General features: G+C 34.0%; 1 protein-coding gene across 1 annotated transcript in view; it reads left to right on the top strand.

Annotated features, from left to right (window-relative positions):
- The window catches only part of LOC100016648 (sodium channel protein type 9 subunit alpha), a 228,785-nt gene that overhangs the window by 100,948 nt on the left and 100,220 nt on the right, over positions 1-27,617 (top strand). The window contains exons 2-5 of the mRNA XM_007494304.2: positions 19,477-19,784; positions 25,420-25,538; positions 25,903-25,992; positions 26,607-26,735. Of these exons, the coding sequence (XP_007494366.1) occupies positions 19,527-19,784; positions 25,420-25,538; positions 25,903-25,992; positions 26,607-26,735 (596 nt within the window). The 5' untranslated portion in view covers positions 19,477-19,526. The remainder of the gene's footprint in view (positions 1-19,476; positions 19,785-25,419; positions 25,539-25,902; positions 25,993-26,606; positions 26,736-27,617) is intronic.

The following is a 27,617-nucleotide window of genomic DNA, read 5'->3' as shown; positions in this document are numbered from 1 at the left end:
TATATCTCCAACACAGCTCAGCAGCAAGAACTAGAAAGAGAAATCCCATTCAAAATCACCTTAGACAGAATAAAATACCTAGGAATCTATCTCCCAAGACAAACACAGGAACTATATGAACACAACTACAAAACACTCGCCACACAACTAAAACTAGACTTGAACAATTGGAAAAACATTAACTGCTCATGGATAGGACGAGCCAATATAATAAAAATGACCATCCTACCCAAACTTATTTATCTATTTAGTGCCATACCCATTGAACTCCCAAAATACTTCTTCACTGATTTAGAAAAAACCATAACAAAGTTCATTTGGAAGAACAAAAGATCAAGGATATCCAGGGAAATAATGAAAAAAAACACATATGATGGGGGCCTTGCAGTCCCAGACCTCAAACTATATTACAAAGCAGCAGTCATCAAAACAATTTGGTACTGGCTAAGAAACAGAAAGGAAGATCAGTGGAATAGACTGGGGGAAAACGACCTCAGCAAGACAGTATACGATAAACCCAAAGATCCCAGCTTTTGGGACAAAAATCCACTATTCGATAAAAACTGCTGGGAAAATTGGAAGACAGTGTGGGAGAGACTAGGAATAGATCAACACCTCACACCCTACACCAAGATAAATTCAAAATGGGTGAGTGACTTAAACATAAAGAAGGAAACCATAAGTAAATTGGGTAAACACAGAATAGTATACATGTCAGACCTTTGGGAGGGGAAAGGCTTTAAAACCAAGCAAGATATAGAAAGAATCACAAAATGTAAAATAAATAATTTTGACTACATCAAACTAAAAAGCTTTTGTACAAACAAAACCAATATAACTAAAATCAGAAGGGAAACAACAAATTGGGAAAAAATCTTCATAGAAACCTCTGACAAAGGTTTAATTACTCATATTTATAATGAGCTAAATCAATTGTACAAAAAATCAAGCCATTCTCCAATTGATAAATGGGCAAGGGAAATGGATAGGCAGTTCTCAGATAAAGAAATCAAAACTATTAACAAGCACATGAAGAAGTGTTCCACTTCTCTTATAATCAGAGAGATGCAAATCAAAACAACTCTGAGGTATCACCTCACACCTAGCAGATTGGCTAACATAACAGCAGAGGAAAGTAATGAATGCTGGAGGGGATGTGGCAAAGTAGGGACATTAATTCATTGCTGGTGGAGTTGTGAACTGATCCAACCATTCTGGAGGGCAATTTGGAACTATGCCCAAAGGGCGACAAAAGAATATCTACCCTTTGACCCAGCCATAGCACTGCTGGGTCTGTATCCCAAAGAGATAATGGACACAAAGACTTGTACAAAAATATTCATAGCTGCGCTCTTTGTGGTGGCCCAAAACTGGAAAACGAGGGGATGCCCATCAATTGGGGAATGGCTGAACAAACTGTGGTATATGTTGGTGATGGAATATTATTGTGCTCAAAGGAATAATAAAGTGGAGAAGTTCCATGGAGACTGGAACAACCTCCAGGAAGTGATGCAGAGCGAGAGGAGCAGAACCAGGAGAACATTGTACACAGAGACTAATACACTGTGGTATAATCGAACGTAATGGACTTCTCCATTAGGGGCGGTGTAATGTCCCTGAACAACTTTCAGGGATCCAGGAGAAAAAAAAAACACCATTCATAAGCAAAGGATAAACTATGGGAGTGGAAACACCGAGAAAAAGCAACTGCCTGAATACAGAGGTTGAGGGGACATGACAGAGGATAGACTTTAAATGAACACTCTAATGCAAATACTATCAACAAAGCAATGGGTTCAAATCAAGAAAACATCTAATGCCCAGTGGACTTACGCGTCGGCTATGGGGGGTGGGGGGGAGGAAAAGAAAATGATCTATGTCTTTAACGAATAATGCTTGGAAATGATCAAATAAAATATATTAAAAAAAAAAAAAAACTAAGTCTATATGTGATCCTCAGACATTCTAATGCACAGTTTAGTGACCCTAATTTCTATTTGAGTTTGATACCACTGATCTAGTGAATTTGTTGATTTTCTTATTCCTATGAGAGGAGTGTTGAAGTTGATAGTATTCTCATTATTTTTGAAAAGTACGTTACTCGATGCTGACTTTAAGATATTAGAAGTTAAGGAGGCAGGATTCATGTAATCTACTTCCTTTGTCTACTTAAGTGCAGAGCTTTTGGACTTTGGAGTTTTTTTTTTTCAAGCAAATTCATAGTATTGATTTATTTCATATAAGGTATCACATTACTGGAGACAAAATACTTCTACCATAAAGCTAAATGGATTCCTTATAGGAGCCAGATGTCTTCATTTTGTCAATTGACTAGTATTCATTTTCTCTCTCTCTCATTACTCCCCCACTCCCCAGGAATAAAAAAAAAAAGAATCTTGTCATAAACATGCATAGTCAAGCAAAACAAATTCCCAAATGACCAAGACCAAATCCAAAAAAGCTAAGTCTTATAATGCATTTTTAGTCCATCACCTCTCAGTTAGAAAATGGGTAACATTTTTCATCATCATCCATCTGGAATCATGATTGATCATAGCTATCACTTAGGCTTCTCAAGAATTTCAAAGTTGACCTTTTGTATAGAATGTCGTTATAGTATATCTTTTCCTCATTCTACTCACCTCGCTGTGTATTAGTTCATAAAAATCTTCTCAGTTGCCTCTGAACCCACCCATTTTGTAATTTTTATAGTACAATATTCTATTCCATTCATATTCAGTAATTTGTTTATCCATTTCCTATTTACTAGGAAACACTTTAGTTTCTAATTCTTTGCCATCATAAAAGAGTTGCTATGTTTTTGTACACATAGAGCCTTTTCCTCTTTCTTTGATCTCTTTAGGATGAAGGCTGTTTTGTGGTATCAGAGTGTGAAAGTGTATACAAAGATTGGTAACTTTTAGGGCATAATTCTGGATTGCTTTCCATAATGACTGTAACAAATCACAACTGTACCAAGAGTATATTAAAAAGATTGTTTCCCCACAGAACCTCTGACCTGTCATTTTCTCTTTTTTGGTCAGCTTTGTCAATATGATAGGTCTGGGTTAGAACATCAGAGTTCCTTTGGTTTGCATTTCTTTGTATTGGTGATGTGGAATATTTTCAGATAGCTATATAGCCTGGACTTCTTCCCTTTAGAATTACCAGCTCATCTCATTTGACCATTGATCAACTGGGAAATGTCTTATAAATTTGAATCAACTCCTAATATGGCTTTGAAATGAGACATTTATCAGAAAAATTTGTTTCAAAGTTCCGTCCTTCAAATCCTCAGGTAACAGTTTCCCTTCCAATCTTAGCTGCACTGGTTTTGTTCATACAAAAGCTTCTTAATTTTACATATTCAAAAATGTCCATTTTATCATCTGTGATCCTTTGGCCATAAATTCTTCTGTATATTTCTAGATCCAAAGGATACTTTTTTTAGTGATGTATTTCTTTATATCTAAGCCATGTATACACTTGAAATTCAATTTGGTATATAGTGTGAAGTGTTAATGTAAACCTAATTTCAGCCAGACTGATGTCCAGTTTTCCTAATATACTAAATAATACTGTACTCTACTGTACTGTACTGTACTGTACTCTACTCTACTATATACTATAATGTACAATAATAAATAGCTTTGAATAAGTAAGTTAATTTATGGGTTATTGCCATTTTAATTTTTCCCTTACAATATCTGTGAGAACAATATTTCTCCATTTAGTACTATTTTTATTATTATAAATATTGTTTTATAATTGAATTCATAAAGTTCCAGTGTTGGTTTTGATAAGTGGGCTCCCCAAATTTTATACATTCTGCAGTTATTTAATTTAATTTTTTTTAATTTTTGGAAATTTTTAATTAATTAGTTAATTTAAAATATTTTTCCATGTTTACAAGATTCATGTTCTTTCCCTCCCCTCTTTTAGCCCCTCCCGTAGCTGATGCGCAGTTCTACTGTGTTTTACATGTGTTATTGATCAAGACCTATTTCCATATTATTAATATTTGCACTCGGGTGATCATTTAGAGTCTACATCCTCAATCATATCCCCATTGACCCATGTGATCAAGCAGTTGTTTTTCTTCTATGTTTCTATTCCCCCAGTTTTCCCTCTGAATGTGGATAGTGTCTTTTCTCATAAGTCTCAGAATTGTCCTGGATCATTGCATTGTTGCTAGTAGAGAAGTCTATTACATTTGATTGTATCACAGTGTATCAGGCTCTGTGTACAATGTTCTCCTGGTTCTGCACCTTTCACTCTGCATTAATTCCTGGAAGTCATTCTAGTTCACAGGGAATTCCTCCAGTTCATTATTCAACCCTTCAGCACAATAATATTTCATCACCAACAGATACCACAATTTGTTCAGCCATTCCCCAAATGAAGGCCATCTTCTCATTTTCCAATTTTTTGCCACCACAAAGAGCACAATTATGAATATTCTTCCACAGTATTTTTCCTTATTATCTCTTTGGGGTATAAACCCAGCAATGCTATGGCTGGATCAAATGGCAATTTGGCTCTTAGCACCCTTTGGGCATAGTTCCAAATTGCCATCCAGAATGGATGGATCAATTCACAATTCCACCATGAGTGCATTAATGTCCTAATTTTGCCACATCCCCTACAGCATTCATTAATTTCCTTTGCTGTCATGTTAGCCATTCTACTAGGTGGGAGGTGATACATCAGAGTTGTTTTGATTTGCATTTCTTTGATTGTAAGAGATTTAGAACACTTTTTCATGTGCTTATTAATAGTTTCTATTTCTTTATCTGAAAATTGCTTTTTAATGTCCTTTGCCCATTTCTCAATGGGGAAATGGCTTGATTTCTTTGTACAATTGATTTAGCTCTTTGTAAATTTGAGTAATTAGACCTTTGTCAGAGGTTTTTGTTATGAAGATTGTTTCCCAATTTGCTACTTCCCTTCTAATTTTGGTTACATTGGTTTTATTTGTACCAAAACTTTTTAATTTAATGTATCAAAATTATTTATTTTACATTTTGTGACCTTCTCTAAGTCTTGCTTGGTTTTAAAATCTTTCCTTGTCCAAAGATCTGACATGTATATTATTCTGTGTTCACAGAATTTACTTATAGTTTCCTTTTTTATATTCAAGTCATTCACCCATTCTGAGTTTATATTGGTGTAGGGTGTGAGGTGTTGATCCAAACCTAATCTCACCCATACTGTCTTCCAATTTTCCCAGCAGTGTTTATCAAATAGTGGATTTTTGTCCGAAAAACTGGGATCTTTGGGCTTGTCATAGACTGTCTTGCTGAGGTCACTTACCCCAAGTGTATTCCACTGATTCTCCTTTCTGTCTCTTAGCAAGTACCATATTGTTTTGATTACCACTGCTTTATAGTATAGTTTGAGATCTGGTACTGCAAGGACAACTTCCTTTGTATTATTTTTTTCATTATTTCCCTGGATATCCTTGATCTTTTGTTCTTCCAAATGAACTTTGTGATGTTTTTTTCTAATTCAGTAAAAAAGTTTTTTGGTAGTTCAATGGGTATGGCACTAAATAAGTAAATAACTTTGGTTAGGATGGCCATTTTTATTATGTGATTGGTCTGTAGTTTTCTTTCTCTGTTTTTGATCTACCTGGCTTTGGAATAAGTACCATATTTGTGTCATAAAAGGAATTTGGTAGAATTCCCACTTTTCTTATTATGTCAAATAGTTTGTATAATATTGGAATTAATTGTTCTTTGATTGTTTGATATAATTCATTTGTTCTTTGATGGCTTGTTCAATTTCTTTTTCCAATATTGGGTAATTTAGATATTCTGTTTCTTCTTCTGTTAATCTGGACAATTCATATTTTTGTAAATATTCATCCATATCACATAGATTGTCATATTTTTTGCCATATAATTGGGCAAAATAGTTTTAAATGATTGCCTTAATTTCCTCTTCATTAGAGGTGAGGTCTCCCTTTTCATCTTTGATACTGTTAATTTGGTTTTCTTCTTTCCTTTTTTAAATTAGATTGAGCAGTACTTTCTCTATTTTATTTGTTTTTTTCAAAGAACCAGCTTCTAGACTTATTTATTAATTCAATAGTTATTTTACTTTTGATTTTTATTAATTTCTCCTTTTATTTTAGGATGTCTAATTTAGTTTTCATCTGGGGATTTTTAAATTGTTCACTTTCGATTTTTTTATTTTGTATGACCAATTTATTGACCTCTGCCCTCCCTAATTTTTTAATATATGCACTCAAGAATATAAATTTCCCCCTGAGTATTGCTTTGGCTGCAACCCATAGGTTTTGAAAGGATGTCTCATCATTGTCATTTTCTTTAATGAAATTATTCATTGTTTCTATGATTTGTTCTTTAAATAATCACTTTGGAGAATCATATTTTTGCCTTTTCTTTATCTGAGATCACAATTGTTACTCCCGAATGTTTGAGATTAGCTGAAGTACACTACATTTTGCTCTATTTCCTTATTTTAACTTTTTTGAGTCTTTATGTTTCCAATGTGTTTCTTGTAAGCAATATATTATTGAGTTCTGATTCCTAATCCATTTTGATATTCTCATATTTTCTGTGTGAGTTCATCCCATTTGCATTCATTTACAGTAATTATTTTTGTGTTTATCTTTATCCTATTCTCTTTGGTTTTTTTCCTTTTCATTACTCTCTACTTAACCCCTTTACAAAAAAAAAGGCCCTTAGAAGAAGAGTGTGATCAGCACTAGTGCTCTGTGATCTAGACATTCAAATTCCATTCCCCTGTCCCTCTTGTCCACACCCATATTTTAATTATACGTTTTTGTGCTTTCTCCTTTCCATCTTCTCTTTTCCTTCTCTTCCTACCTTCTCCTTCCATCTTTCTTTCCTTTCATCACTCATTTTTTTAATGCCCAATGTGGAGCTCATTTCTGTCACCAGGAGAACCTTGAGCAATATTAGCTTCTACACACTGGACTGTACCACTGCTATGAATATAGATATTTCTTTCAGCAAAATAGGCCTTTGACTGTCTATCCAGTGCTTCTTAGGCAGTTCATCCTTAGCCAAATACTAACATACTCATCAGACTGCCTGAGTGAGTCAGAATTTGGGCCTGAGGCATCAAGACTGGGGCTAAGGGTTTTTGACCCAGATCTTTTGTGGGCTTTAAGCATTATCCACATATCTTTAAGGCATGTGGGTGACTTCAAGTTAAAAAAAGAGGAAATGTATGGCAAGGGGGTAAGGTACAGTCACACTCTGAAGGGAAGGAGTGGAGGCTTAGAAATTTATCATGTTTTTGACCACATTTGCAGACTTGTACATGGATAAAAATTCAAGTTGATTAAACTTGTTCTGAACCTAGGAATTAAAGAAAAGATATTAAATCCTTTATAACTGTAGAGTGAAATTGCATTCTGATTTTTCTTTTTTTTAATTATATTTTTTACCGGATTGCATGTTAGTCCATTTTTGACACTCATTTTCTGATATTTTCTGATCCATGTTTTCTTTATCCATTCCTCTCTCCCTCTCCTCGCTTCTTCCTAAGATGTCATGTTATATGATATGTGTTGTCATGCAATATGTATTTCCATGTTCATCATGTTATGAAAGAACGTAACTCTTATACAAGATAAAATCATGAAGGAAATAAAATGAAAAATGATATGCCTTGATCCATATTCATACTATAAGACTATTGTCTTGGATCCTTGCATTGTTCATAAGGAAGGAATGAAGGAAGGAAGGAAAGAAGAGGAAATAAAGGAAGGAAGGAAGGAAGAGAGGGAGGGAAGACCTTCAAATAGAAAAGAAATTCCTTGAAAGCAGAGAGAGAGTTTTATTTTTGGCTTTGTCTCCCTAGTTACTGGCACAGTTTCTGGAACATAAGAGGCACTTATTAATTGACATGTTAATTGAAGGAATTCAAGTCATCAACCTCAAATTAACTATTTTATCATCATTATCATTAGCTGATATTACAATATGTTCTGGAGTTTGTAAAATGCTTTACAAAATTATCTCAGTAGAGCTTCACAACAGCAACATAAAGTAAGTACTCATGAGGTATCTTTAAGGACAATAATTTCCATAATTCATAAATCTTTTCTCTATTACAATGTCATACATACTGTGGTTACTTAAATCTTAGAAAGATTGAATTTTAGAATTAGAAGGGGACTCATAAATTATTCAGTTTTTATATGAAGATGCTTTAAGTTTAAAAAAAATCATTTAATATAAAAATCATAGATGTCTATTCATTCAAATGATGTCAAATTTCATGAAAACATTTTAAAGATGAGTTGAATTTGCACATATTTCAAGCATCTTAAATTATTAAAATACCTTGTATATGTGTGTGAGTTGATGGTTTTTCATTTGCAAACTGCCTGTAGAACAAGGAAAACTATAGCAGTGGATTACTTTTATTTGTCATTGTGCTGGAACACAATGGGAAAGTCAATATTTTGTTCTAAATATAATTGATGTTTTGTTTTAATTGATGTGGGAATAGTTGCAAGCTGAAGGAGAGTAATTAGCATTAACCTTTTTTTTTTGCATCCCTGCTTACAGTTTTATACCCAGTATTGTGACTCTGTTGGCTCTTATAATTAGCTTTGAAATTGCTAATATGGATATTAAAATATAATAAATGGTCATTAAATCATATAGTCTCTACAAATCATCATGTCTGCACTGTATATCCTAGACATATTCCTGACATATTATATGACTCCTTGTTCTGCCAATGATGGGTTTGTTCCACAAGGCTGATTCCTGTTAAGAGAAGAATGAAGAAATGTTTCTTGATAGAGAGGCACTTTGAAAAATGAAACACAGAAAGTATCCCAAGTTGTGAATCTGATGCAGTCATAGAGAGGATTCCCTCACTTCTTGTGTTTTATATAGCTTAGGAATGAGGTAGAATCTCTTCTGGAGCTACTTTACCATGTAGGTACTTGGACTTCTACTCACCTTTTACTTTCAATATTCAGGTGTAATTTTTCCTCAGAAAAACTGCTTCCTTAATTGGTACAATACGAAACATAGAAGAAAAATTGTCAAACTACAATCATTTATCCTTACAACATCTGCCCATATATAGTATTTCTCAAGATGATTTCTTACTTCAGATTACAAAGTTCTCAATTATCTCAGTTTTTCTGGATATTCTCTTTGATATGCTTAGGACTTCCTGTCTTAATTTTAAAACTTTTGACAAGGAGATCATCAAATGAATTTTAAGTAATTTAGAGGGAAAGAGAGACCAATGTAACTATGAGGCCATTTATAACTCATGCTTTAGGAACGCAATTTTAAAAACACTGTTGATGATATCCCTAAACTATCTGTAGTATTTCATCATCTTCAATGGTCTTCTGTTTTAAAAAAATCCATAGTTTGTAATAGTTTTGATGGAGAGCAATATCTATTCAAATCCAATTAGCTGAGCCTTCAGAATAAAAAACAAGCTAGCATCAATGGTTTATTGACTTGACACCCTCAGAGCTGCGCTTGAACAAAATACCAAATTTGACAAAGTTTGCCATTGTGCACATTTGTAATGAGCCTTCTTCTCTGTTAATTCAATAAATTCATATCAACAAACATTTATTAATCCCTCACTAGCTTCAGTGCACAGTGCTGGCCACTGGGGAAGATACAAACTTTACATTAGATGTTTTCCTTGCTGCAATCAAGCTTGCAGTTGTGTATACAGAAGCACAGATAGCAAAGAAAGAAAAACTCTGGAATATTTCCTCTGTTATACAGGGAATATTACATGATAAATATTTTAATAAATCAATTCACCTAGGAGCTAATACATGTTGATATTTCTTGTATTGATGCAGAAGACCATCCATATTTTCTTAACAAGCATGTCCAGTGGAGTCAGTAAACATGAATTAAGTGGTTCTGATGTGCCAGACAGAGAGACCTTAGCACCAGGGATACAAAAGCAAAAAGACAGTCTCTGCCCTCAAAGAGTACACAGTTGAAGGGGCAGCAAGGTGGCTCAGTGGATTGAGAGCCAGGCCCAGAGATGGTCTCAGATACTTCCTAGCTGTGTGACCCTGGACAAGTCATTTAACCCCCATTGCCTAGCCCTTACTACTCTTCTGCCTTAGAACCAATACATAGTATATTGATTCTAAGATGGAAGGTAAGGGTTTTAAAAAAAAGTACACAATCGAATGAGACAGGCATGCCAGTAGCTAAGTACCTGAAAGATATTGTTATGAGTAAAATTCTTGATGACCTTCTATTAATTAGTAAAAGATGGAGAGATAGACAGACAGACAGACAGACAGAGAGAAGGATCACCAGCTGTCCTAACTAAAAACATCCAAGCCACACCACACATCCCTGGTGCCTGCTCCCAGCCTTGGCTCAGGCTGAGTATTAAACACTCCAGAGAAGGGAGCAAGTGGTGTGTCGAGAGAGAGAGAGAGAGAGAGAGAGAGAGAGAGAGAGAGAGAGAGAGAGAGAGAGAGAGAGAGAGAGAGAGAGAGAGAGAAAGCGAGAGCAAGAGAGCTTCTATGCCATTCCATTTTCTAGAAAGCCAATGATGGCAAGATTGGCCAAGCTTAGCTTCAGGACAGGTCCCCTTCCATCCTGACTTGTCACTCAGAGGACTTCTTCCAACACCTTCCAGAAATCAAAACTCCAGGTCCCCGAGGTGGGACTCGTCGATGCCCTGGCTAAATGCATGAATGGATAAGGGGTATATTTTATGTTAAATTCACACAGCAGAAAAAAATAGAAAAAAGTTCTCCCAATGGGGAAGATATTTGTAGCCAAGGGTTTATCTTCTCATAACCCATACAAGTGCATCACAGCAATAATCTCTAAACTTTTTTGATAATTCTCCCTCTGAGTAAAATTTTCTGAGCACACCTCCAATATATGTATATTTATAATCATGTCCATATAAATCCATCATGAAACACAAAGAAATAAAAAAGAGAATAATTAAATTCTGTGAATATGTTTTTGTTAATTAATGGTTACCAATTTTTTCTCTCAGTAAAATGTTAATACTAATCAATTATTGCCCAGTGAGTAATGGCAGTCCCCAAAGAAGGCTCTCACAGATGTGAGATCATGAGTGGAAGAAGGTGAGGACAGTATGTCGGAAATTTTCTAGTAGTAGTTGCTGAAATTTCTGCTGAGCATACCCACATGATGATTAAGTTATGATTTCACTAAAAGCCTGCTGACTTCTTCAGAAGTGAGAGAATGAAAGCTTACATATCAATAGGTAGAGGGTGAATGAAGGAGCATTGTGGGATAATAGGTGAAGGTTAGATATGTTGTGAAGAAAGTAGGGGTAACTCATTATTCCACCATTACATTCATTAATTACATATTCTTTAGAGGTCATGTTTCCCACATTTAAGAACTATACATTAAAGAATTATAAATAAAAGTGTAACAGGTGGACTTCAGTAGAAGAAATGAATAAATGAAAAACTTTTACTGAGTGCTTGATATATTCCAGGAACAATGCTAATCCCTACTTATACAAATCCAAACAAGCAACAAAATCTCAGCCTTCAATGAGCTTCCATTCCATTTTTAAATAATTTACTTTTACTTTTTAAGTAACAAGTATTTTTTTTAAACCCTTACCTTCTGTCTAGGAGTCAATAAGGCAGAAGAGTGGTAAGGGCTAGGCAATGGGGGTCAAGTGACTTGCCCAGGGTCACACAGCTGGGAAGTGTCTGAAGCCAGATTTGAACCTAGGACCTCCCATCTCTAGGGCTAGCTCTCAATCCACTGAGCTACCCAGCTGCCCCCAGTAACAAGTATTTTTTAAAAAAACAATCTGTCCCTCCTACTATTTTCATTAATGAGCAATTTTAAAAGAAAAAAAAAACACAGTTGCTTAGTAAAACAAAATAAATTCTTACATTAGCCATGTCTATAATATTTCTCTTTTGTATTTTAAGTTCATTACTTTTCCCTAGGGAGTTAAATGGAATATTTCATCTTCATTCTTTGGGATTCATGTGTATCATTATGTCCATCAGAGCTTTTGAGTCTTTCTGATTTTCTTTAAAATGTTATCATTGTATAAATCATTCTCCCATTTCTTCTTGCTTCTTTTATATTATTCCATAATTGCCTTTCCAATTTCCTCTGAAATTCTGAATTTCATTAATTTTAAGGTAAAATGACATTTCATTACTATCATATACCATAATTTGTTTAGCCATTCCTCAATAAGAGGACACTGCCATCATTTATAATTCTTGACTAATAGAGGAAATGATATAATTTTTATATAAATATAGCTATATTTCATCAAATTTGGTTTAATATATAGGCCTAGTGGTATTGCTCGGTCAAAGAATACGTGTAATTTGGTAATTTTCTGAGCATAGTTCCAAATTGCTTTCCTGAATGGCTAGACCAGTTTACAGCTCTCCTAAAAGTACATAGATGTATCTGGCTTCTCAGAGCATCTCCAATATGGGACACAGTTGAAATGGAAACTTAAAATTGTTTTAATTGAAATTCCTCTAACAGTGAAGTCAAGCAACTTTTTCATGACTGGATACCTACATTCCTGTTTATATGCTTAGAATATTTTTCATTAATAAATGACTGTCATTCTTATAAATTTTAATCAGCCCCTTATATGTCTTCAAAAGTTACCTTCATCAGAAAAAAATTTATAAAGATTTTTCTCAGTTAGCAATTTCATTTACAATTTTATCACATAACATTTGTTCAAAAATCTTTGACTTTACAGATTTAAAACTCATTTTCATCTTATCTGTGCCTTTCTACCACTTGTTTTATTATGAATTCTTCTATACAAAGATCCAAAAAGATAATTTCTTCCTTGCTCATCTAATTTTTGTTTTTGATGTGACTTTTTCTATCTCAGCCTCATTTGGAGCTTATTTTTCCCATCATCTAGCTTCTCTAGCACTTAAAAAAATCAAATAGTGAGTCCTGTGCCCAGTAACTGAGATCTTTGGCTTTATCCAACAAATGATACTCTTTATGTTTTATTTCTTTGTATTATGTACCTAATATGTTTTACTTTTTTTACCTGTACCAAATTACTTTAATAATTACTACTTTGTAATTTTAGAAATTACCAATAGACTCCCTTTTCTTCCCATTTTTTTCATTATTTCCACTGAGATTCTTGATATTCTGTTGTTCCATTTAGTTTTAGTTTTTATTTTTTCTATTTCCTTAAATATATATATATATAATATATGAGTATAGATTTCTATAAATTATTATTTTGATAGTCTAATTGGTATGACTCTGAAATGGTAAATCAATTAGGTAGCATTCTTGTTTTTATCATATTGGCATACTGTGATACAGTGTTTAGTTCCAGTAACATGTAGTGTGTGAAAGCCAAAGTAATAAAATAATAAGATAAGACTAGCAAGTTAAGCTGACAACAAACTCTGAATGACAGAATTATCTATCAATGCCTTGTTTTTTATTTAACAGGGAGACACTAAAGTTTTTAAGTAGAGATGTAACATGACCAGATATAAGTATAAGGAATTTAGATCTGACAGTTGTTTCAAAGAGGAGAATATAAGGAGGAAGAAATGTTAGGTGATTGTCACAAGAGTACACATGGGTGATACTGAGGACTTCTACTTTCCCAGGATAACAGGAATGGGGGCATGGTAGAGGGGATGGATGGGAAAAATGTTGGGGGAGTAAAGAAGAGGAAAGAGTCCATTACCATGTTTTTCTTCACACTCAACCATCCCCATTCTTTTTTTATTGGAAATTTCACATAAAATTTTTCTTTTATTAAATAGAAATTTATATTGTTATTATAAAATATGTACATTTTACAATGTGTAACATCTTTATTACATAGTAGATAATTACAAGTATCAAAATGTACCTATTACAAATATAGAAATATACATAATTTTATTAAGTATATATTTAATTTTATACAGATAAGTAAGCTAATGCTGACCCTAAATCTCTCTTCTCATACCTTTTTTGTCTCCGTTTTTTTCAATATCACTGTCTACTGGAGCTTCTTTCCATTTCCTGAACTTCTCTCTCTTTTCTCTTATTCTTTTAGGGAAAATTTTATGTTCTAATCAATTATATCAACAAAATAGAGAAAGAACATATTAACAAACTGAGCATGAAGGTGAAAAAAGCAGAAAAAATAACAAATTAAAAATCGATAATTACACACCAAGTTGAAAATCCTAAAAAACAAAGATAAAAATAAAAGGAAGAAAAAAACTGAAAGAAAGCCCTTAATAAGTCACTTTAAAAATATTTATTGATTTTGTGATCCTTGCTCTGAACTATCAAGAGAAAGTTGTATAAGTGATTTGATAATGTGTTATAGACTAGGACATAAGCAGGAAAAAAAAGATGCAAGTGTACTTTGAGGAAACAAATTGTGACAATCAAGCCCCATCCATCGTCCTTTAAGATAGATTCAATTCCTACTTTTTATGGAAAAAGCTATTATATTCTTTTGAACTAGAGCACAAGTGAAAATAAGGTATAACCTCCTAAAAAAGGGAATACTTTCCACAAACTGATCAGAGATGGCTGCTTTCTGATTAGCCTAATGCTTCTACCTATCCAGAGATTGGCTATGCTCCAGATGGCACCAGCATTGTGTTGGTGAGCCTCAGCAACTATCCTTTGGCTGCAAATGGTGATTGTGGCTTTTGTGGGCTATTTTGTCAATGGTCTGGTATTCCTACTGTTCAGTCATTTCAATCATGACTGACTCTTCAGGATGTCAGGTGGGGTCTTCTTTCAGAAAGAAAACGGACTAGTTTCATCATTTCCTCATTTTGAAAATGAAGAAACAGAGTTAAGCAACTTGGTCAGGATCAAAGTGCTAATAAAAGTCTGAATTCAGATTTAAATTCAGGTCTTTCTCATCTAGGGATAACATTCTACCCACTGTACCTAGTTGTCCTCTGGTATTTTTCTCCTCCTTTTAGTTATTTTAGTTCCCCTGTGGGTAACAGACAGATGATAACTTAATCTTTATAGGGTTCAGGCTGTACCCAAATTTCTGAATTACCTGGCACGGGGTGACTCCCATCAGTTTATTCCTTATTTTTTTTTCCCCATACACCAAAATTTTGTAGTAGGACTCTATTTCCTGATCTGAGTGAATTAAAACCAAAAACTTGTTGTTCTAGCAGTGCTTTTCTGTGCTGATGCCTCAGCTAGGTGAAAGTTCTTGCTCAGTAGTTTTTATGGTATAATAATCTTCTGACCACCTTGAGAAAAATAGTTGGAGAAGATGATAGTCTACAAATTCCTTTATATGCATTAACATATTTATTCCTCACAATAGCCTTGAGAAGTAGGTACTTTTTTTTGTCCATATATCATGGACACATACCTAATAAGTACTTGAAGTGGGATTTGAACCCCTATCACCTCCACTCTAGGACAGCTAGCTGGCATAATGAATAGAGAGTCTGACCTGCAAGCCAGAAGGCCTGAGTTCCCATCTGGACTCAGACTCTTTCTAGCTATATGACCCTGTTTAAGTCCCTTGCTATTTACTTCAGTTTCTTCATCTGTAAAATAAGCAAACCAGCTTGGATTGGAGATGGAAATGGAAAACGATTCTAATACTTTTGCCAAGAAAACCCCCAATGTCATAAAGAGTCAGACAGGAGTGAAAATACTTGAATAACAACTACAGACAACAAACAAAGCATTCCAACTTCAAGTTTAACCTTCTATCCACTGTACCACACTGCCAGCATAGACCAAAAATGCAACATGGTGACTCCACTGAAGACTTCTGCCTATTAGGCATCAACATCCTATGTGTAATTTTAAAGAGTGCAATTTAAAGCATTCAAGCTTTTCAGGACCTTAAAATATAGTTTTAAATTTCTTGATCCTTGTCCTATAAAGTGTGTCTTTGAGAAACTTGCTCCTTAAATTCCATTTCTGTTCAGAGTAGGTAGTACTGGTAGGCTAATCCAGAAAGTGAATTCAGCAAACATTTATTAAACAAATACCTATTTTGTGGGAGGAAGTGTGAGTTCAGAAACTAAAAGGTTTGAGTTCTTTTACTCCAGGAGTTTACATTTTATTATGGTTGTGTAGATATACACAGATAAGTAAAAACAAAGTAATTTCAAGGGGAGTATTTTATGTACATATTGATTTTAGGAATACTAGGAGAATCAGGAAAGGTTTTGGCAGGTAGTGCCATATCGTCAGTTTCTGTGTTTAGGGAACCACCAAAAAAAGATGTTATAAATATTTTTGTACAAAAAGGGCCATTTCCTCTTTCTTTGATCTCTTTGGTTAAACATCTAGCAGGAGTATGGCTGGGTCAAAGGGCATACACTTTTTTAGTAACTAATACAATACAATGATGGTGAACCGATGACATGGGTGCCAAAGATGGCATGCAGAATGCTCTCTGTGAGCACATGGCTGTCCCCTACCCCAGAGTTCTTTACTAGAATGTCAGAGGTACTCAGGAGGAGCTGCTCCCCTCCCCTCTCTACTGCCCCATGACTTTTTTTTCACATCCCCCATCCCTCTGCCCATAAGGGGTAGGTGGGCTGCTTACAGACAGTAGAGCATAGGGGAGCAGAGCATTTGGGCCATTTCCCTCCACCTCTCTACACTCACTGTGGACATTCCTCACTTCATCTGCCCAGCAGCCCCATTGGAGCACTTACTCCGTCCCCTATGTAGGCTTGGGGGAGAGGAACAGGACATACCAGGCACTCGGTTGGGGAAGGGGCACAGCACTCATTGGGGGGGGGGGAATGGGTAGCATTTAGTCTGGTGGGTGGGGTGGGTGCAGGGCATGATTCTCCATCTAAAAGGTTCCCCATCATTATTACTCTAGTGTAATTCTAGTATGCTCTCTCTCTCTCTCTCAAATATATGTATATATATAAGCTCTAGTAATTCCAATTATTATATAATTGTTTTCAAGAATGTTTATATCCATTCATGAGTCTACAAAAAGTACTCCAATATACCTCTTTTCCCATAAGTCCTCTAACATTTATAATTTTCCATTTTTTATCTTTGACATTCTAAAGAGTATGAGATAGAATCTCAGATTAATTTGCATTTTTCTAATTAGCAATGATTTAAAGTATTTTCCCCCATTGTTTATAGATAGGTTGGGGTTTTTTCCCTGTGACAACTGTCTTTTCTTAGACCTTTATTCACTGAAGAATGGCTCTTATTCTTGTAAATTAGAATCAGTCCCTCATATATCTTGGAAATGAGAACATTATAAGAGAAACTTACTGGAAAAATTTTTTCTCAGTTAATTATTTCCCTTTTAATCTTAACTTTTGAGATGTCTTTGTTCAACAACATTCAATTTTATGAATCAAAATTATTCATTTCATTTTCTATAATTCTCTCTTCCTTGTTTGATCATGAACTATTCTCCTATCTATAAATCTAATAATTAATTTTTTCCTGATAGGAGTTCAACTAGAGAAGCATTGGTAAAAGTATTGGCAAGCATGCCTCGCTGGCACTTGGGGAGCTACTCTTTTCCCCCTTTTCCCAGTATCCGAGGACATTTTTGCCTGCCCTGACTCTTTGTCCAGCCACCCAAAACAAGCACTTTCTCCCTCAACTCTCTTGGGTAATGCAGGGGGCTCACAGACAGCTCTAACTTGCCATCTGGGCACTCAAACTTGAAAACCTTCACCAACCCTGAACTAGGGAATCTATTCCAGATCTAGAGAATATTAGTAAAGATACGACACTAATGTTCAGAAAGCTCAGGGTATGATTACAATCTCGTATGTAGATGATCTGGGGAGCAAGAAATCAAAAGCCATTATTACTAACCAATCTAATGGAAGCTTTGACTCCTCTTTTAATTTCCAGCTGTCTCTAGGCAGAACATAGAAAGAATTAGAGACTGATTATTCAGCCTGCCTTTAATGCTGCAGGTGCATTCTATTGTGGTATTTGGATTATGTGTTTTGAAAGGAAGGAGAAGAAAATGAGGTTAGATTTTGCAGTGGCAGAGCGGGACATCTCTGAGGAGTCTGGTTATCTGGGTGGCTTTCCCTGTGTGTCCAGGTCTGTTATCCCTTGTGCTGTTGATGTCCTTGAGTAGAGTCTTGTGTTTTGAGCTGCACTGTGAAGTACTTAAAGACTTAGGAATAGAATACACCCAAGGACTAAGCAATCATGACTCTGTATGACAAGATTAGCAACAGCAATATTCTGGGCTCTACTTCCTGAACCCTTTTCCGATTCTCTCCATGGTGAATCTATGAGGCACAGAATCTTTGTGATTGCTAGATCTAGAACACTAATACAAGAAAAAAGAGAGAGACTCGTCTAGTTTGGCTAGATATAAAGTATGTGAAAGGGAGGAATGTGAGAGAAAGATAAGGTTGCTCATTGTCTGAATGAATTTATGGAACTTGACTAGTCTGACAGTAAAGAGCTCCAGCAAAGAGTTTCTAACAGAGGAAAAGCATTACCATATCTATGCATACTAATTGTTAGTTTGGCAGCCCTGTCAAATGGGTGAAGGAGTAGGAGGAAGGAAAAGATAAGGAAGAAGAACAGAAAGAGACCTAACATCTCCCAAAGCAGCAGGTGAAAAGGCTGATTTTGGCTCATTAGTTGAGTTCAAGATATAACAGTTATGGTTTTAAAGAATTTCTTTATTGAAGAGGTTGAGGTCTGATACTGACTTTTATGTTCATCATCTCACAGTATCTGGGTTTATTCTCTTAATAAACCAGTGTACACTGTGAATAATAGACAGCTATAATTATATAGAAAATGACAGCAAAATACAATGCAGTAATTGTCCATTAAGGGGTTAAATATATATTATTTAATAAAGTGGGGGAATTAAGATAAATTAATAACATATTTCAAAATTAAAATATTTGAGGTATTTAAATGCTTAGCATTTTTGAAAAAGTCTCACCAAGCATAGCATATTCTTTGACAGTTTAAAAAAAACAGAGTATGTTTACTTCAAATTAGTCCTGAGGTAAAAGGAACAACCAGAATGGAGTAGGATAAATGATGAACATCTACATCAAAGAGTTCTTAACCTCTTCTGATGGACTCCCCTGGCAGTTTGTTGAAGCCTGTCCTATGTAACCCATCTCAGAATGCCATTTTGAAATGCAAAAAATAAAAATGCAAAGTATTGTGAAGAGAATAAATTATACTGAAATATTATTGTCAAAATGTTTTTTTATAGTTCATAGACTTAGGCTAAGATCTGATCTGTAAGGAAATAGTTGTACACTGTAAATAATGCATGAATCTTGCATTGATTTGATTTACTTTCAGCTTTAAAGGCAATTTTGGTGGAGATTTCAACTGAAGTCTTTATTATATATGTCATAGATAGTACTTCAGGAAAAGTGCTACTTTTTTTGGTAAAATATTAACTTCTACTTTTATAAATATTTTCTCTTCTCTCCTACCCCCACCCCTGTCCTTTATGCAGGCCTCTTATACAAGGAAAAGAGAAGGAATTGACATTTACAGGATGAAAAGATGGCAACATTGCCTCCCCCAGGACCTGAGAGCTTCGTCTTCTTCACCAGACAATCTCTTGAACTCATTGAACAACGCATTTCAGAAGGGAAATCTAAGGAACCTAAAGAGGAGAAAACAGATGAAGAAGAAGAAGGCCCAAAGCCAAGTAGTGACTTGGAAGCTGGTAAACAGCTTCCATTTATTTATGGAGATATTCCTCCAGGAATGGTGTCAGAGCCCTTGGAAGATATGGACCCATACTACATGGATAAAAATGTGAGCATTTCCTGTAATCCAAAGGATAATGTTTTGGTTTCCCTCTCCATACAGGAAGAAATTTTAAATTGAGATAAGAGAATTTGATGAAGATGAGGGTGGCAGAAGTTTATATCCATGGTATGAATCTTCACCATAAATGCAGTAACTTATTAATGGTTATTTGCCTCGTTCAGTAAGAGAGGGACCACAAGGCTGCTAAGTTCCATTCAGAGCTAAGATGAAGAAGGATGGAAAGAATCAACAATGGGCTAAGGCTTTGAGTAAGGCTCATCAACTCAGTCAATCAGCAAGTAACTATTAAGCACCAGCTATGTGTCAGACACTGTACTAAGTTCTGGGAATAAAAAAAAGCAAATAAAAGTCCCTGCTGTCAAAGAACGTAGTCTTAATGGGGTCCAGTATTCAGAAAACTGTACCAACAAGATATATACAGACTGAGTTGAAGATGATTGCAGTGAGAAGGTCCTTAGATTAAGGAGATCTGTCAAAAGCTCCTTGTAAAAGATGAGACTTAAGCTGAAAATTCAGGAAAGCCAGGAAACAAGGATGGATATTGTCCCCAAATAGTTTTCACATCACTCACAGTGTCTGAAATTCAATTACAAATTAATTCCTTAAAATGTTTATGATTCCTCTGTGTCCCTCTTGTGGTTCCCTATTAAAATACAGATGAAGTGTACCTTCTGCAATTATCAGAAGAGATTGGTTTCAGATGGCTTTTTTTATTGCTAGCAAATTGAGAATAAAGCCTTGTGGGAATGGGGCACAGGAGAGACCCACTTGTGGGAGTGCCAGTCAGGAAGAGCAGAACACCAGATATCTTAAAATTATGATGAACACATAGTGAGTTGACCAAAATGGTATATAACACCTGCCTTTTCTTTTTTCAATCTCAGAGGTTATAGTAAACAATCAATAAGTATTTATCAAGCACTTTGCACTGTGATTAGCACTTGGGGATGTATAAGAAAGCATAAACAGCCTCTGCTCTCAAAAAGGTTACATTCTAATGGAAGAGACAGTATGATATAAATAGGTATATACAACATGCAAAGTAGAAATAAGGTAATTTTAAAGGGTGTAAGGATGGGTTGCAAGAGGGAAAGATGGAATTTTACAAGGGTGAGGCATCAGTAGTTTGGGGGCTTGGATCCTCTTGCAACAGCTTATATTAACACTGAATTGTCAAGGAAGTTAGTAATTCTACAAGATGGAGATGAGAGAGAATATTCTAGTCATAGGAGAAAGTACAAAACCATGAAGTTGAGAGATGGAACATAATGTGTGAGGAACAGCAAATAAACATATTTCCTTATAGAGTGTTTTGAAGAGTGTTGGGTAGAAATTTTGGAAATAGAGGGAAAGTTCATATTGTGAAGAGTTTCAAATAACAAGCAGAAGAATTGCTCTTTGACCATAGAGGTAACAGGGAGGCAAAGAAGGTTTTAGAGTACAAGGGAGACAGATTTTAGGAATATCACTTTGGAAGCTGTGTTGAAGATGGAATCAAGTACATAGGGATTTTAGGAAAAGAGAATACTATGAGTGAGAGGTGATGAGAGCTAAACTAGGATCTTTGCTATGAGTAGAGAGAAGGGAATGTATAGAAGTGCTGTAGAAATTGAAATCAGAGCTCAAACTAAAAAGTAAAAGGACATCAGAGTCAGTTGTTTTGTAGAGACAGCTAACAAGTAGTGTATTGAGTGCTTGACTATGGATCAAGATCAGAAGTCAAATCCAGCCTCAGACACTTATTAGCTTTGTGATGCTGGGCAAGTCAATTAAACTCTGTCTCAGTTTCCTCATCTATAGATGGGATTAATAAGAGTCTATCTCACAAGGTTGTTGGGGAAATCAAATAAGATAATATTTGTAAAGTACTTTGCAAAAGTAGACAAATATTACATATGATGATGAGGATAATTGAGAATATAGCATGAAAATTTTTTTTCAGAAACTGTAAAGTGCAACCCATTACTTTAAAACAAAACAGCTTCTTTAGTAGATGCAATAGAAATTGTGCAATGTGCATCCATTTTCTAGAGGAAAGAAAACAGAGTGAATTGTGGCCTTATTGTAAAGATGCAGAATTCCATGGATTAGACTTTAGGGAAGCATTTAAAAGTGAGCAGAAAGAAATTTTGCAAGGTAAAACAAAAACTACATACTAAGAACTTCTAAGACAAGAGATTAAATTTAAGCATACTTTTGTTTTGATATACTTCTGTATTTAGTTAATGTTCTGTTACTCTTTATGTCAAATGTTCTTAAAAGTATCCAAGATTATTTAAATTTGCAGAAAAGTTGAGAAGCTGCCCAGGCAGATAATTTTCTTCACCAGAACTCCATATACCTATGAAATTTTAAGCCTGGTTTAAAAATAAACAAACAAAAAAACCTTGTTACCAAATGAAAAAAGGAAAATGTAGTATTATTAACATTTTGATTATGAATAGTGAACATTTATGTTCTTTATAAGTTTTCAGTTTTCCATCTAAACTAGAATAACATGCTCTTCTAATGGTTAAATATTATTGATAGAGGATGATAAAGTGGCAGTGAGAAATTTGGTACACAAGCAACTCTTATGTATTACAGAGAAGAGGTAGGGATAGGAAACAGGAGGTAGGAAAAGTGATAGTTTATATCTTAATTCTTATACTACATCTAAAATTCTAATCCTATATTAAAATCTCAAAAAACCCTATATCTAAAAATCTGCTTTCCTGACAAAGCAGGCCTAATTAAATCTACTCTCTCTAATATTAAATTCTCTATCTTATCTAACAAATTGATGAACATTAAATCAATAATCTGCCTATCACACAGAAACACAGAAAACTCTTCCCTAAAAGAAAAGCCCTCAGTAAACTCTTTCTCAAATTGATAGCTATATTTCAAACTCTCAAAAGTATCTGTCAGATCTTCTTGACTGAGAGAATGACACCAAAATCCCCAGAAACCCTGCTCCCTTGGAAGTCAGAGAAAATGGAGTGTCACTTAATTGAAATCTGTCCTTATAAAAACTGCTCTTACATAGAAACTCTGCTCTTAATGAGACAGAATTAAATTAAATAAAAAAAACTCTTTATAACAATCTGCAACCAAGTTGATTGCCACCCCCAAATAACCTCTTAGAGAAGACATAACTAGTTATTTTGTCTAATGATTAAAGATAACTTTTCCAGGAAATTGTGAAGAAGATGGGTGTCAGCTTCTGGTAGCCAAACACTAAAATTCTATAAATTATTCTCTGTACTCTGGCCCAACTGATTATTTCAGCATGTACAATAAATGTTGTTTTGTTTTTTTTATGGAAGGTCGAACATAAGCACAATATTTATTAAAAAAAAGAGCAATAAAGTAGAAGACAGGTCATAAGATGATAGTTTAATATAAAGGAAAACACAAACTAGCATGTTATTAAGAAAGGAAAGTTTATACATCATGGAAAGACTTGAAAACATAAAAAGCACAATTGCCTGAACTTAAAACCATTTTATAAGAAGCAGTGGAGAAGCTGGCACTATCAATAAATCACAATGATTTAATGTTGAGGGAATAATATATTAAACTGTAAAGTACATTCCCATTATGACTGCTTTGTAATGAGATCAAATCATTCCATATCATTGAAATGAAATCTTTACCTTATCTCAAGTCTATATTCCATGTAGACATTACAAGGGTAAAGCTTTTTTCTTCTTTCAACATGGAAAATTACTTACTGGTTTCATATGATGTTTCCATACACATAGAATATTGAAAAGAAAGTAATGTAATACCATAACTATAATTTCTGGATACAGAAAATAGACATTTGAATCAAGAACCCTGATCTATGAAAGAGGATCTAATAATAATTATTATCATTGTCATTTTGGAATTACTGTTAATAACAATAATATTGCATTGTCCCACTCTAATCAGCTCACACAACTGAAAAGGTCATGTAGGGCCAACTTGTTTACTGAATACTTAATGTTTGAAGAGAATTGTGATACTATAGGGTAAGAAATTTATTCTGAGTAATTTGTCCATTCAAGCTATTTAGCAATTTTTTTAAGCTCAACTGATTTTCATTTTGCAATTACCATGGTCCAAAAAATGCATTTAAGGGAGTCTGAGGGAAGAGATGTTTGTTAGAAAGTGAAATTAATCTCCTGCCAAGGATTTACAGCTTTTTCTTTGCTTTGTCAACAGTCCAATAAATGCCCCCAAGATGCTTAAATCTTAATGGAAGATGCACATGAAATTATATACATATATTGGGACATTTAAAGAGGAAAAGAATGATAAAAACTGGAAGATGGTGTGATCAGGGAAGATATGAAAGTAGAAGTAGCATCTCAAATGACATTAGTAGTAAGATAATGATTACTTGGGGAAAGCTTTCTGTTCTCTTGGATATAGACTGACTCCCTATTAACATGAGAGAAATGGACTAGATAATCTCAAATGTCCCTTCATGGTTTGATACTCTGTGATTCTATTCCAATTAGCTTTCCCAATATGCTCTTTTCAAATCTCACCAAATTGAAAAGAAGGATAGTGAAGAAAGGGGATGAAAATAATCAAAACATCAACATTTTTAAAGTAATAAGTCTTTACCCATAAAGCATTATAAATTACTTCAAGGATTATGTAGTAGAAATATGTTTTCTCAGGGAAAACTTTAAATGTAAATTTGTTTTTATTAGAAATTATTTCATTAATTCTATTTTTCATAATTATGTTAATGTTTTAGGTACTTTCTGTCCAATTAGTATTATTTGGGTTTTTTTTTCTCTTAAAAAATAGCTGTATGAAGTTGGTTAATAAATTTTATCTCTTGTTTTCTTCATCTGAGAAATAAGATGGCTGACCTAGATCATCCAACCATCCTAGCTTCAAAATTTCATGAATCTATGAAATTATAAATTTTACATTGATGTTACATTTAGGAGACATCATTAAAAAAATTAGTTTAGCATTAACCTAATTATGTAGAAAGCTCTTGATGACTTGTCATTCTTTATTCTTTATATTATATATGACATTTAATTCTATAGAAAGAATGTGTGCTATTCTTCAATAGTAAATTGATTTTTTTACAAGGCATTCATTTAATGTATTGTGCTATTTGCTCCTACATCTGATTAATATAAGAAAGAAATTTTTATTCTTATAATATATCACCAAAATAGCAGTACACAATTGTATCTCTCAGTTTTCCTTAATCAGCACTTTCATTAAAATACAACATATATTTTTTTCCTTCAAAACTAGAAATCTGTGTTCTGACCTGTTGAATGATCTATGGGTAAAATCCATTTGGTTTATCACGATATACTATACTAGCATAGAAGAAAGATGTCTGATAAATTTAAGTATAATTATTTTAACCAAAGTTCATCATAATTTATTTGAATTATGAGGGAATATCAAACAAAGAGAATCAGAGTCCAGATGGAAGCTGTCCTTAATGTTTATCTTGTTCCAGATATTGTTCATGCAGTATTCCTAATCTTTACTACTGGTGGTTTGGGAGACTGTCTACAGTTGAAATGAATTGTCATTAATAAATGAAAGAAATATAATTAATTACAATTTTAATTCTCAATTTCACACCATATTCTTTTTTCTCCTGCAGACGTTCATAGTATTGAATAAAGGGAAAACAATTTTCCGATTCAGTGCCACCCCTGCCTTGTATATTTTAACACCTTTCAACCTGATTAGAAGAATTTCTATTAAGATTTTGGTTCATTCATATCCTTTTCCAATGACTTTTTGATAATATTTCCTTTAAAAAAACTTATACTGAATGAATAGGTTTCTCTTTCAATATTCAAATGAAGTTTTTCCATTTGGAAAGAATATTTAAATTTCTCAACTGGAATAAAATTTAATGAAAAATATATGCATTGGCATATAGCCTAAGTCAATGTTTTGAGGCATTGTGCAAATATTTGGTAGTGTATACACACAACATTAGGTGGGGGAAAGAGGGTCTTTTTGGAAAAATATTTAATTGGAGATTTTATATTTTCATTATTTAGATAATTGTCTTTTTTGAATACATACAATGTATCTAATATGGCTTGTTATATTACATTCCTTGATTCTGACCTACCTTATTCAGCATGCTCATCATGTGTACTATCCTCACTAACTGTATATTTATGACATTGAGTAGCCCTCCAGACTGGACAAAGAATGTTGAGTAAGTTTTCCTGGCAAAATGCCCATTTTAAATGCTGAATATTCCTGAATCCATTCTGAATTAGAATAGTTATCCCTCTAGGGGAGCCGTTGCTTTGTTTTTTATCTCTCTTTATGTCACAATATTTTAGCTGCTATACTTTTTGTTGTTGTTTTTCCCCTGTCTGAGAAGTAAGGATTATTATGAGTATCATTGAACTATCTAGAGAAGATTTCATAGTTTCTGAGTCTCTGGTTCTCTGAACCAAGGATTCACATGTGTGGTTCAGAGAAGCTGATTACCAATTTGACCATGGGATGATGTATTTTTTGCTGTAACTCTCAAAAACTATGTACTGAGTTATAGAGAAGTTTACAGTCTTCATTATTGATGGAAATAACCACACCAATTAAATCATATTTTATGAGAAATAATGTACTGATTAGATTGCCCAATTTTGGCTATGGCCTATCCTGACAGGAAAGATATACACTACAAACAGTGATGTACTGAATGTTGGGTTACTACTCTAGGGAGGTAGCTTATTTATATAGATTCATACCAATTCTAGCTCCTTTGTTCCTAAATGCTTTGCTATTTTGGGTTATAATGTTCCTTTGGATACTTGCCCTCAGGTATACTTTTACGGGAATATATACTTTTGAATCACTGGTAAAAATCCTTGCAAGAGGCTTCTGTATAGGACCATTTACTTTCCTTCGTGATCCCTGGAACTGGCTTGACTTCATTGTCATTTGTTTTGCGTAAGTATTGTTAATTTTTAAAATTACATATATATTTGTGTATATATATATATATATATATATATATATATATATATATATATAGCCCAAAGAGTTTTGGGTTACTTATATTTAATTCTCATGTTTTGATTGTAAAGAAAAGTAGGACCTCTGTGTTACCAATTTTTCATATCTAGAAAAATAATGTATAGGATGATTTTGTACATTGTTCAGTTCACCTAAAAATGGAAAAATCAATCCACTGAAAAATTTCACCAAGCATGTTGTCAGGATACCAATAAATGCATGATAATTCAGAAGAAAAGAGTATAATAAGAAAGTCTCAAACATTGTATCCCACTGAATTTATGCCAGATATTATATAAAGCACTGGAAGTAAAAAATAAAAAATATAATCATTGTACAGTTGTAAACTCAGGGAGTTGACATTTTCTAGGAATATATATTTAAGTAAGTAAATGGATACAAAGTATTTGGGAGGTTGGCATGAATAGTAGCTAGGGTGAGTTTTAACCCTAATCTCTTCTCTCTCTTTATCACTCTTATGTGTATAGGTATGTATGTACTTAAAATATGTATATAAATTTGTATAGGATGTATCACACATATACAAATATTTAAAGACACACATATGTGTATATGCATTTGTAGGTTTGAATTACCCCAAACTAGTAGTCCCCTTAAAAATAATTACCCTGTGTTTATGTTGTAGTTATTCCTCTATAGAACATAAATTCCTTGGGGTCAGCTACAGTTTCTTTTTGTTTTTATACTCCCAGGCCCTAACAGAGTATCTGCTACATGGTTGGCACCTAATAAAAGCTTATTGCTTAACTGATTGAATAAGATACAATTTTGGAGGCTCATCTTCTTATTAAAAGA

Source organism: Monodelphis domestica, chromosome 4 (genome assembly GCF_027887165.1).
Source record: "Monodelphis domestica isolate mMonDom1 chromosome 4, mMonDom1.pri, whole genome shotgun sequence".
In the NCBI taxonomy this organism is placed as follows: Eukaryota; Metazoa; Chordata; class Mammalia; order Didelphimorphia; family Didelphidae; genus Monodelphis; species Monodelphis domestica.
The sequence above is the reverse complement of the archived record's forward strand: the minus strand, read 5'-3'. Positions and strand labels throughout refer to the sequence as shown.